Source organism: Lepisma saccharinum, chromosome 15, assembly GCF_977018435.1.
Source record: "Lepisma saccharinum chromosome 15, izLepSacc3.1, whole genome shotgun sequence".
In the NCBI taxonomy this organism is placed as follows: Eukaryota; Metazoa; Arthropoda; class Insecta; order Zygentoma; family Lepismatidae; genus Lepisma; species Lepisma saccharinum.
The window spans coordinates 79,667,345-79,680,286 of NC_139243.1; the positions used below are offsets into that span (position 1 = coordinate 79,667,345).

At 36.3% G+C, this 12,942-nt stretch overlaps 1 protein-coding gene across 2 annotated transcripts in view; it reads left to right on the plus strand.

Annotated features, from left to right (window-relative positions):
* Zwilch (zwilch kinetochore protein) overlaps positions 1–12,942 on the plus strand; it is a 66,797-nt gene that overhangs the window by 51,586 nt on the left and 2,269 nt on the right. For both annotated transcript variants that reach the window (XM_083136492.1, XM_083136493.1), the window contains 3 exons: positions 1,925–2,081; positions 4,666–4,951; positions 6,434–6,543. In XM_083136492.1, coding sequence (XP_082992618.1) covers positions 1,925–2,081; positions 4,666–4,951; positions 6,434–6,543 — 553 coding nt within the window. The remainder of the gene's footprint in view (positions 1–1,924; positions 2,082–4,665; positions 4,952–6,433; positions 6,544–12,942) is intronic.

Here is a 12,942-nt window from a genome sequence, read left to right on the forward strand (position 1 = left end):
TACCTCTAGGCCAGATTTAGTGTAAGAATGTTTCTCGATTTGCAATCAGTGCATACTTGGTATTCACTTTACACTGGTAGCAAGTTAGAAAGAATTTACTAATTACTAACATCAGACCGGGGGGGGGTAATTTGCATTTGCATCCCCCCCATCTACTTCATTGTCTTCATGTTGAACCATACAAGCATCTCCCCACATATTCCTAAATTCAACCAAACATCCTCCTATCTAGGAATTTTCACTTTGAGCACTGTTTACAATAAATGTAACTAATCAAAGTAATAACTCACAGAATTATGAAAATTATCCTCACCTACAATGTAAAAAATAAAAAGCACTTCAATGCTGCTAAATTGAGGAAGTGTTTTTATTTATTTATTTATTTGTGTTATCTTTGTAGTAGAGCAACAAATTCCCACAGGGTCATTCCATGCCAAACCATCCAATGGTGGTTGCATGACCATTTTAGAAAAATTTCATTTTTAGTACATACATTTGTACATGTTTCTAGACATCAAAACCAATGTTCAAAAAAATTATTGTACAATCCATTTACACATGCAGGGTCACCCATGACAATCTCCTACCAATTTTGACCCTCTAAAATGAATGGCCTACCTTTTAAGCTGCATGCACTGCTACATTTACATACTTTGTAATTTCAGTTTCTAATCAGTCAGGTATTAAAATACTATGTTGCTATATTTTCTGAGCCTTTATTTAACCCAAATTTAAAAAAGAAATAGAAAATACTTCATTATTCTATGTATGGAATGTAGTTTAACCTTACTTTGCAATGTCAGAAATTAGGTGACGTATGTTACATCATATTGACCAAAACGAGTTGAATCTAAAAGTTGAAATTTTTACTGTGAGTTAGGTTCATGAAGGGCTTCCTTTGTGACAAATTTCAGAATTTTTAAAGGGGACCCATCTGAGATATTTAACCCCGAAAACTGTCAAAATTCAATGAATGGCCATGCTGTAAAAAAGGGCTGCATTTCTAAGCACTGATATTTTATTTACAGACATCCTGCAGGTAGACATGAAAAAAAATCAAGCCTTAGTCTAAACCCCTTCATTAAAAAAATCTGACTTAAAAATCCATTTTTTTAACTATTGTTACCCCATTTTCCACCATAATTTTCGTACTTACGATGCAATTTCAAGCAAAACATACCTGAATATCATAGGAAGTATACTTCATTAGCTACAAAATGAATTTTGTTTCAGGTCTCTAGCTCTAATGGTTTTTGAGATATTAAGGTTTCTGTATACTGCTACATGAGCAAAAAAGCCATGCGCCATGTTGGAAAAATGGCTGCCCCAGGAGAACTAAACACAATATATTTTTTTGAACATTGGTTTTGATATCTAGAAACATGTACAAACGTATGTACTAAAAATGAAATTTTTCTAAAATGGTCATGTAACCATTTTTTAAAAAATTGGTTGATTTGACATGGAATGACCCCACAGGAGATAAATTAATCCTTGTGTTTTTCTGTTTCTAATGCAAATTATATACAGTAGAACCTCGATTTCACATTTTTCAGGGGACCAAGGTGAAGAAAAAAAAAACTATAAATGCAGGAAAATGAAAAATCTAGGAAAATTTTATAGCATTTTGTTGTATTGGGACCATGAATATTGAATGTATAACACAGAAAAATGTAGAACCGGGGAACGTAAAATCTGAGTTCCACTGTAGTGTTCAAAATTTACAAAATGTGTAACTTTTTTTAAAAATTTCTCTCGGACAGGAAAAGGATTTCCATATAGACAAATCTGGTAGCCCTGTGTGTGTGAAAGTCCATAAAAGGAGGCTAACGAATATCTTGAGATGAAGACAACCCCATAAATATTGCCTGTGCTCTATTAATAGCATAGTACCTTCAGCAATTATTCTTGTTGTTCCTTCTAGATCCACCAGAGGAGCAACACTCAGCTGGGGATTTTGATCCAGCGGCTAATAAGACGAGAGACATCCATGCCAGAGCTTAGTCATAAGGACACCATTGCGTTGGTGGTGGAGATTGGGCTAGAAAAGTTACGAAACGACTTCCTTCATGTTTTTCTCGGTGAGTAAAACATGTTTTAAATGCAAGTAATTTAAGCATTTACAATTTAATTACCACATGTACTTTCATATAAATGCATAGGCATATCTCATCAGGAAATAAAATGAAGAAACATATTTTTAAACCAAACATTAAGTAAACTTATCCTGCGTCTTTGCTCAGCTGATTTGAAATGCACACTTAGCAAGTAACAAAATTTCTCCAAAATCATTAAGACAAATTTCATGTGTAGGAAAAAAGGCTAACATGATTAATTAGTTCATGCAAGAAATGAGACCATTGCTGATAATTAGTATAAAAATTCCAAAATGCTATTTTACAACAAACTTACATGTTCATTTTACCAGTCCTGCAATGCAAAACACTACTAACAACATACATAGGTTGTCAAAATAAACTGACTGCCAGTTGTCTTAACAAAGACTTCAATATTGGAAAGCTCCTTTACATCTGTATCAATACTTGAGGAGCATACTTGAATTAAACTACGAGCACGTTTTGCCTCCTACGCAATAACATCAATAATATGCAAGATACTTACATGAACTATATGTTCTTAAAGCTTGTAATGTCCTCTACAGGTTGTCACTACTTTTCCACATAGTCACCAGCATTGTCCACACACAAATGCCAACGTCGGACAATTTGTTGCATCCCGTCGGCGAAGAAATCAGGTATATTCTCCCGGCACCAGTGACACACATCTGCTTGCACATCCACATAAGTGGTGTAATGTGTCCGTTCAGGTGCTCTTTCAGCCTCGGAAAAAGTAAAAAGTCACAAGGTGTGAGATCTGGGCTGTACGGTGGGTGGAGTAAAATCTCGTAGAATTTGAAAAGCTGTAATGCATCCTGTGTTTGGCGACTTGTGTGTGGCCGAGCATTGTCATGTAGAAGAATTGCCTCCTTGCCGGATTGTCACCTTTCAGATTCCTTGCCCACCTCCTGACAGCACTCACATCCACACAGGCGTCGCCAAGGAAGCATTAATTCGTCGATGAATGTCAATGGGCACGAAATCCTCTGCTCTGAGGAATTCAGTCGCCATTTTACTCACTATTATGCGCATATGTGATGTTGAAGGCGAATGCCGCTAGATGATGCAACACTCAGTGAATCAGCGATTATTCTCACACCAATTGTGTGTGTGTGTGTGTGTGTGTGAGCAATGTTGCCAGAGTTATTGCATAGGAGGCAAAACTTTCAAAACACCCTTGTATGTCACCAGCTTACAAATTATCTGGTAATTCTCCAGAAGAAAAACTTTCTCCAGATAAAACATCAGCAAAGAGTATTAAACCCTTCATTTTTGTTCAAAACCAGAATCATTGTACTGGCTGCTTTCTTTCCCAGTTTCCCATGAAATACTTCACTTATCACTTTTTTCACTAGGTCTCTTTGTTCCAGAAGAAAAATTTACCAGATTTCCTTAAACTAAAGTTTTTCTGAAACTTTTGTACTGGCAAGAAACAATAGTGCTGCTTTTTAAGAAAATAAGAAAAAACACTAAGAAATGTTCCTTCTCTTGTGAAAACATTAAAAAAGGCAAGATATATATTTTTTTAAAGATTTCAAATGCCATGAAAACCACTAAAATTGCAATATCCTGCAAAATGGACAAAAAATAAGGGAAAAAATGTCCCATCAAAGATGCCTTATTTGGGTCCTTTTGTTAAAACATCTATCAAAAAAAGCAACGTGTGTACTGCTAAACAGTTGAAGTTTATCAACTGAAGAGCTTGCTTCGTTACTTTGTTTAACAGTACTAGATATAGTTTTTCTTGTATGTACGCATATATAAAGGGTGTTCCGTATAGGATGCCGAATTTGAATCAAGTGCTATTGTTTTGTTTCGAGGTTGGCAGATCTGTTCTTACCAATGTTGGCATCTGTTGTCATGCCGATTAATGTAGCCTCAATTATTTTGACTCGTTTGTTGTGGTTTCCTTCAGAAAATCCTCGAATAATCCAGGAGCGTGAAATCCACCTCTGCTGAGAACGACTGTGTGGTGTGGGTTTTGGCAGGTGGAGTGTGATCTTACACCCTGTGATTTCTTCTTATGGGGGTTTGTGAAATCACAGGTGTACAACAAACCATGAACCCTTTTGGAACTGAAGGCGGAAATCATACGGGTGATTGGAGGCATCGGACAGACATCTGCGAGAGGGTTATCAATAATTTTGTGGAGCGTATAAATGCATGCAGTCTCACTGGGGGTAGACACAAGCTTGACATTGTCTTTCATACGTAAATGGGAGATGTTACTGCTTGCATGTATGTGAAATATAACTATTTTCATGATATTTTCCCTATTTTTATTTAATTTTCTAATTCGGCGTCCTATACGGAACACCCTATATTTTTTAAAATGTTTTATTTTCCAAGTATCTGCATCAGTATTGGTGGGAATTGGTAAAAATATCATAATTTGGCGAAAGTGGTATTTTCTCAGGCCTAGTAAATATGCAAATATGCTAATAATTTTAACCAAAGTTTCTACATGCAGTCTGTAATTTGTTCCTTCTTATTGAAGTGTAATAAGAGATCTTTATATCACATTACTAATATTGCATATTTTTTCCAGGTGCCAATTTGGTGAGGAAAGAGTTTCTTGGATCAAACATGTCTGGAACCGTTCCGAGGGCGATGTGGTCTGCCCAGTTAAATTGGTTGAAGAAACTTCACATCATCCTGGATATTTTACTGGTGGTTAAGATGCACCTCTCCCTTTCCATGTGTGACCTGCAGACTATAGTAAAGGATGTTCTGAAAAGTTTACCAAATGAAGAAGTCAGCACAGTGGTACAAAACCATTTTTACACCTTCAAGGCAAAAGTGGATGCAAAGAGTGTCATGGATGTGCTTCAGGGGTAAGCTATTGTTAGGGACACTTATTTATGGGGGATAAAAGATCAAGATTCCAGAAACTGGCATATTTCGGGATCAAAAGTGGTATATAAAATGGCATTTCTGAGTTAAAATAATGGTGAATATAACCTTAAATTTGATTTTAAAAACTACACTTAGTACACAAAAAAAAATCCCTTCTAATAGCACATTTATGTAGTTATCAGAGTACAGTAAAACGTGTCTATCCCAGAACATGATGGTTCCGAGCAAAATTTTCCGTCTTTACAGTTTTCCTTCTTATACAGGGTTGACTTTAAATACAGTATAGAGCGCTGCAGGAAATAATGAAAAGACAGATTTACATTTCGCATTACTTATAACGTAGAGTACTAATGCATGTACGTACATGAATAAAAATGTGATACAGTCGCAATAAGCATAGCATTATGTAACTACACAACATGTTGGTACACTTTTTACAGTATTGTAAGAACGTACGTATGTATCTTTTCCCCACAGCTGCTTCAAAGTTGGTTGACATGTTTTGCTCACGTACGTTTTGACAACATGTCTGCGAAGAATCAGATTCAAACAAAACCAAACACTATCACAGTTCGAACACAACTGACGTGAGATAAAAAAAAAATACATACAAGAATCAGGCGTTCAAATTCGTGCAACAATACCGAAACAACAAATCTTGCGAACACATTATTTCATATTGACAATGTTACTGATAAGCGAGTGGCAACAGAGGCATGTTCCACTTACAGTATTGCATTGTTTTCTTGCGAGCGAAAAAAATTAAGGAAGAAATTTCCTTCTTACTGAGAATAAAAACATCTCGTTGGTCTTTAAATGGTGTTCCGTTTCTGCCTTAAGCAGGTCATTTTTAGGTATAAAATCGGTCCGTTCGGGACCTTTTTTCCGTATTTACAGGTTTCCTTCTTATAGAGGTTCCGGGATATGCAGTTTTTACTGTATTAAGTTTATTTCTTTGTAATGGAGTCCATTTTTTGCTTCTCAAATTTTTATTGCAGAATTAATCAATTTTCCATGATTTGCATAACTCGCAGGATAATACAGACTTTAGATAGTGTCACGTTGGTAAATAAACTCTAAATTTTGTGTCTAATGTTTATTTCACATTTGTAGTTCAATTTGCATCATGGTTGTAAATCTGCTGATGCTACATGCTGTATATGATGACCCCGAGATTAGGTCGAAAGCTTGGACAGACTTTTAAGATGTCTTTTGTCTTGCTATTCATGTGTTGTTTTTAACTAGTATGTTATTTCTAATAAAATGTGATTTTGCATTACCTCCTGTGGTAATCTATCAAGGGCTTCAGCTGATAACTGTTTAATGCACTTAGAGTATATGTGTCAGACTCAGAAGTATAAATAAAATACACAGTAAGTGTTCACACATACTTATTTTTATTACAATAAATATGAATTATGTACACATAAGATATAAGTTATGTATGTTATTTATTTCAGAAAATACCCTCAGATGTGGAAAACGAAATTAACTTCCAAAGACAAGCTGATAAAGACTGTGTGCATCCTCAGCGATTCATGTATCTTTCCAGTCAGTGGAGTAAATGAAGGTGAGTTCCTTTTTTTGAGATGCACTCGAACATCTTGTGCTGTTAAAAGCTTCTTTTTTTTTTTTTTTTTTTTTTAATGTTTGTACAATCAACAGAAATAGGTCTTTATTCCTTAATATTAGTGATATGAAAATTTTGCCTGTTTTACCGCAACAATTCTTATTTATTGAATATATTTATCATATATTAATTAGATATAATAGAAGTAAAACACCAATGCAGGAATGCAAATGTAAAAACCAGAGGCCTGACAACTTCATTTTTTTCTGCAATTTCTATATACAGGGTGGGCACAAAGTCCCTTTGCCCAATAAATGAAGAAATTAAATATTTTGGGGAAGTGACTTTCTGCCCACCCTGTATACGACACCAGGAGTTCCGGGTTCGAACCCCGACCTGGGCATGTGTGTTCTTTGTGTTTGTCCCTTCATTAATTTTATTGTATCATCTTCACAATTAACCAAATGTGAGAAAAAAGCGACGCTAAGTAACAAAAATGAAATCAAATCATTGATTGATTGCTGGATTTGGTTTATTTTACTTCACTTTTCCGCCACTTTTGGCTAATTGCGAAGATGATACGATAAAATTGATGAAGGGACACACAATGAATACCCATGGCCAAGCTGAGATTCTAACCCAGGATCTCTGGCTTAGTAGTCAAATCAAATCGTTTTTTATTTTCGAATGTGGGTGGGGTTTACGTGTACTTTTTTTTAGTACTCTTTCATCATTTTGCAATCTTTTCCTGTTATTGACATTCTTTTTTTTAGGAATAGGGGTGTAACCCACACCAACCCCAACCCCCTTTAGCATGCCACTGACTGCTACCCCAAGTGTCGACGTCACCGCACGTCACTGATTATAGTGTTACTTATTTCTACACTTCTAGTAGCATAATTACCGTATATCAATACTGCCTGTAACGTATGTTTTTGAGGGGATAAACATTTTGATGAGCTGTGTTGAGCCATTGATATCTTATGGTGTGCCGCAAGGAGAAAACAATGTCGTAACAGGCTAGTTTTAAAGTAAAAAAGAAATAATGACCACATAGACATATTACAGGTTTGGCAACAGCAAATAGGTAAACATGTGATGTAAGCAGAGGTAGACAAAAATAAAAATAATTCAGGGCCAGATCCTTATTCACAAGAGCCAGCATTTCATTTTCTTTCTTTTGCAAATACGGGCTAAGAAAGACATGAATCCAACTAAGATAAGGCTACACATTTTCAAATATGATCTTCAAATATTTCATTTAATAATACAAGATTAGCATAACCTTTACCGGCCGGACAGTCGAAATTTCAACTAACAGCGTGCGGCAACAATTAACATAACTTTCCTTGAATACTGCAGATGATATTTCAGTTCTGTCTTTTTTGATCTTTGGTAAACGTATGAAGGTATGACATACTCGAATCATAAAACAATATATCCATTGTTATTAACAAGCGAAGTTTGAAAACGTCCTTAGTTTGCCTTCGTTACCACCATATTATTATGGGATAGATTTATATAAACTGCTAAACTGCTGCATCTTTTGAAAAAATTTAATTCTACAAGCAAGAATGAGTAAAAAGCAACGTCTGACAAGTGGGGATTCAGGGGGGAATGCGGGGCAAAGGCCAGATTGTCGAAATGTGCCTCGAACATGTGATAGCACACAGCAGTAATTGATGTGCAATTTGTTGAAAACCATACGCTATATTTCAGTTCTGTCTATTTTGTTCATTAGTTTACATTTGAAGGTATTACATACTCGAATTACAAAACACTACATCCATTGTTACTCGTTTGAAAATGCCCTTTGTTTCCCTTTTGTTACTATGGGATAAATTAAAGATAAAAGGCTGTAACTCCTCAACCACTGCATCTTTTTGAACAATTTAAATTCTAAATGTAAGAATGAGTAAAAAGTAACCACTGACAATTAAGGGGGGAACCAGAGTTTTTTTGGTTTTTTTTCCCAAAGTTTCAGCACGTGCAGTACATATCTATGATAGAATGGTCTTTGTTGTGTTTCCCTCCAAATTTGGTCCATCTCGCATTCATAGAGCCGACGCTAGAAGTGAAATTCTGGGCATTGTCCCAAAGCTGGCTACTCAAGAAGTATCAGTCTGATTTCAACAAAACTTTGTAGGGTTCTAGAAATGTACCACTGCTACATACTACATTTTTTCCTTTCACTTCGGTCTATTGAGGGAGAACACAGGCCACACCCTAACAATTTTTTTTAAAAAAAATCACCTTTCTTCTTTTTTTTTTTGGGAGGCACAATGTATACATTTTACTTCCGTTAAATGCCCTGTCTTTAAGAAAGAAAATAAAACCAATTTTATCTGTCTACAACAATTATTTCTTGAGTTACGATTGTTTTTTCTTATTTCTTGGCAAGTTTGAAAAACACGCACTTGAAATGTTCAAAAGTCAGGCACGCGTAAAGGTTCTTCTAAATGGTAAAAGTAATTTTGCGCCTGAGTGGCCTTCCTAAAGATGGCTCAACTGGTAACAGAATGAATAACAAAACAATACATTTGAATACATGGCAGACTCTACCATATCGCAGCAGATTTTGAAATTCAATTAGCAAGAGTGAAAAAATTTATAATGGCATGTAATGTATTATCATTTAACCACTTGCCTGACACATTATTTTCCAAAAAATGGTCCATATTTTACACATTTTTTTTTTTATTGTGTGTTTGTAATGTACCAATATCGGCAATTAAGGAACAATAACGAAATTCTATTTTTGGGGTCAAATAAGGTCACAAAACGATTCAAAAATCCTCCATAATTATTAACCTGAGTTAACTCATACATATAAGGAAAGTACTACAAATGTTTGAAAATAACATATAAACTGTCGAAAATAAAATGTATTCACATTTTAATGCTGTCCAAGTTTACAGACTATCACACGTACTGTCTCACATCAAATGTTACCCACAGTGTGATAAACACGAAAGCATGGGCTAACACACAGTGCAACATCGCAATGTGGTCAATAGTATCTTGACTCGCGATGAATCTTCTTTCCTCTCACATCACTGGAAAGGCAACAACTATGTAGTGTCATGGGAATCCAGTAGACGGCAGGAGTACCTCGACAAGCTATCTACACCTTCCACCTAGTGGCCAAAATTGGTATTAACACCTATTAAAGCTCAAACGAGACTGTCCGGGTAGGCAGAAAAGTGCACTGTAGTTGTACGATTTTAACGAGATAACTCGGGTAAATAATATGTAAAGCAAAAACAAATTCCGAGTTAACTCGGGTTAATCAGGCAATACACGTGATACAGAAAATACCCAAGAAAGAAGATAATGGAAATTTCCACAAGGGAAATTGAAATATTAAAGAAAAGAAATCTTTTAGGATTGAATTTTAAAATTCAGGCACCTGATTATAAGTAGAAATGGCTACATGTGTAACAATATATAATACAATTACAGTGGAACCCCGATTTCATGTTCCCGATTTTACAGGTTTTTTTTATCTTCAAGTGCCAATAAAGTCATATGTTACAAAAATTTTTCAAATATACATTTTCGTGCTTTTACGTTTTTTTCATCTTTGTCCCCTGAAATACATAAAATCGAGGTTTCACTGTAACCACAATGAAATAAACTACACAGAGTAAAAGGCTCCAACTTTTGCAGGTTTGTATACAATGCCACTCGTAAAGTAGGTCCTATGTTACTGGTGTTTCCGTATCACACTTTCATTCTAATGCATGCTCACAGACTTTACATTAAAAACTGAACAATGGTCAATCCATATGAAGTGGTGCAAGATGTGCTTTTTTTTTTAATAATTTAATAGCAGATGTAGAGCCGCAGTGGTGTGGTTGGTATGGGAATCTGACTGCCACACGGGAGACCCAGGTTCGAATCCCCTGTCTGAGTGTGATCTAAGGTCGGAATGTTTCCGGCCTTGTTCCTGTATAAAGCAGCTCTGGTGTTCATCCAGTTACGATACAATGGGTACCTAGGGAGGGTAAATGTTGCCAGAACATGGTACTGATCACATCACCTCCAAAATGACTAAGATCGAGAATATCTGGGGTCCTACCCCCCCCCCCCCCCCACATCCCCTAAATGTGCCTTCATGGCATGGTGCTATATGCACGGGGAACTTTACCTTCACCTAGTAGCAGATGTAAACAATTTTGAGCCCTTCCTTGAAAAAGATGCTTGGAAAAGTACTTAATTAAGAAATATAATACATATTTTAGACACTATATTTTGTCATTTAAAGAAGACATTTACAGAAATTATTAAAACTACATGAATTATACTCCAAAACATGCTCATTATAGAGGTGTAGACTTTATCATTTCAGATGTACAGTAGCGCCAAGACTTCGGAAACCTCGGAGAATATGCGAACTATGTGCTTCCCGGTGACTTTAACTAGAGAGACTAGTGCCACTGCTCCCATCCCTTGGTGGATCTTTATCAATTGTGTACAGTCCAGCCAAGGGAGACGAAACCCTCTGGGATGGACTATTCCAAACGCGAGAGGGGAAGCAGGTAGAAGCACGCTGTAAACAATTCTGCGGTATTTCGTTTGAATGCATTCGCTTGTTTAATTTATTTTCGCTTGCTGTGTTGTGTTGTGTTCGTGACTTGTGATGGCTCTTTCACCTGGTAACAAACCGTTTCGAAGTGGAACTAAAACAATTCTGCAGAACGTAATTGATTTTTGTGACCGAGAACCAGAAAACTGTGAAGTTTTGGTTCCTGTTGCTCATTCTTCGAAACGAGCAAGTCAGATTGCTGGTGTGTCATTGTCGGCAATAAAGAAGATTTGTCGTGAAGCAGGCAAGCAAGAGGTTCCCGAATTTAGTTCTCCCAAAAAATGACGAAAGAAGGATATTCTGGAGACAACATGAATAGATGAATTCGATTGCGACAAAATTAGAAGTATGGTGCATGACTTCTATGTCCGAGAAATAAAGGTTCCATCCTTAAACAAATTGCTGCCACTTTTAAAGGACAAAATCAACTTTACCTGGAAAAAGGAGACGCTAACAAACATTCTGCATAAAATCAGTTTTAAATGGAAACGATTCCGAGAAGAAAGAAGACCTCTTGTCTACATCGATGAAACTTGGGTCGACAGTAACCTGACTTTTGGTAAATGCTGGCAATCAGATGAAACTGATGGAATTCTACAAACGGGAAATGCTTCACGCAGAGTCATTGTTTTGTGTGCAGGCAGGCTGATGCAATTTATACCTAACACCAATCTCGTGTACAAGGCAAACACGACCACAGGAGATTATTATGGGTAGATGAACGCTAATATTTACGAAAAATGGGCAAAAGAAAAACTCATCCCAGATTTACCACAAAATGTCGTCGTTATAATAGACAATGCTCCATATCATTCCGTTCAGATTAATAAGATGCCAAATTCAAGCAGCACCAAAAAAACAATCACAGACTGGCTTGCTACGAATGACATCCCCCATTCACCTGATTCCCTTAAAGTTCAGCTGATGGAACTCATGAAATTACATGCTCCGAAAGTGAAAACATATCGATTTGATACCATGTTATCAGAGCATGGATTTACTACACTTTGGCTTCCACCATACCACTGTGATATAAACACTATAGAATATGTGTGGGCAGAAATAAAAAGATACGCCCGCAATATTAACCCCACAGGTGACATAAATATGGAAAAACTTTTTAAGGTGACAGAAGATGCTATACGTGGTATATTAGTTGAAACCTAGTGCAAATGCTGCGAACATTTAATGAAACTGGAAACCAGCTACCGCGAAAAGGACGTAATTATAGAAGAAGTGTGTGAACCAATCCACATTTTATTGAATGACAGTGAAAGTGAAAGAGAATGCAGTTCGACAGCTGATTCTAACATTGATGAGGACACTTTTTAGAGGTATGCCAAATTCCTTACAGATATTTTCCTACATTTTCTTTAATTTGCGATATTTATAATGCTTAGATATTATTAGTGAATTCTATCCTGATTAATGACACATTAGGTTGTTCTATTATAGCCTAATATTTGTCAAGGAGACCAGTTTAGTTGAATTATCTCAAATAAAGTTACTGGTTTACATACAATGTGAAGCGATGAATACTTCCCAGATATATTCCGTTTGCTGGTGTAGTATACGGATAGCTTTTATTTCATTCTGAACCCTTCCACTATACGTGAACGTCCGTACTTATTTTGCCAACGATATTATTGCGCTTGAAACTTCATTGTTGTTTCCGCAGACGATTTTCCTGCAGCCTGCTTCTTGCGCCAAACATACTTGCTGCCGTCACCCCTATTTTGCCACCGAACACGTCCAGTTGGCACATGCGCACTTCCGTTCATGGTCTTGGCTAACATAGCCAGACAGTAAGG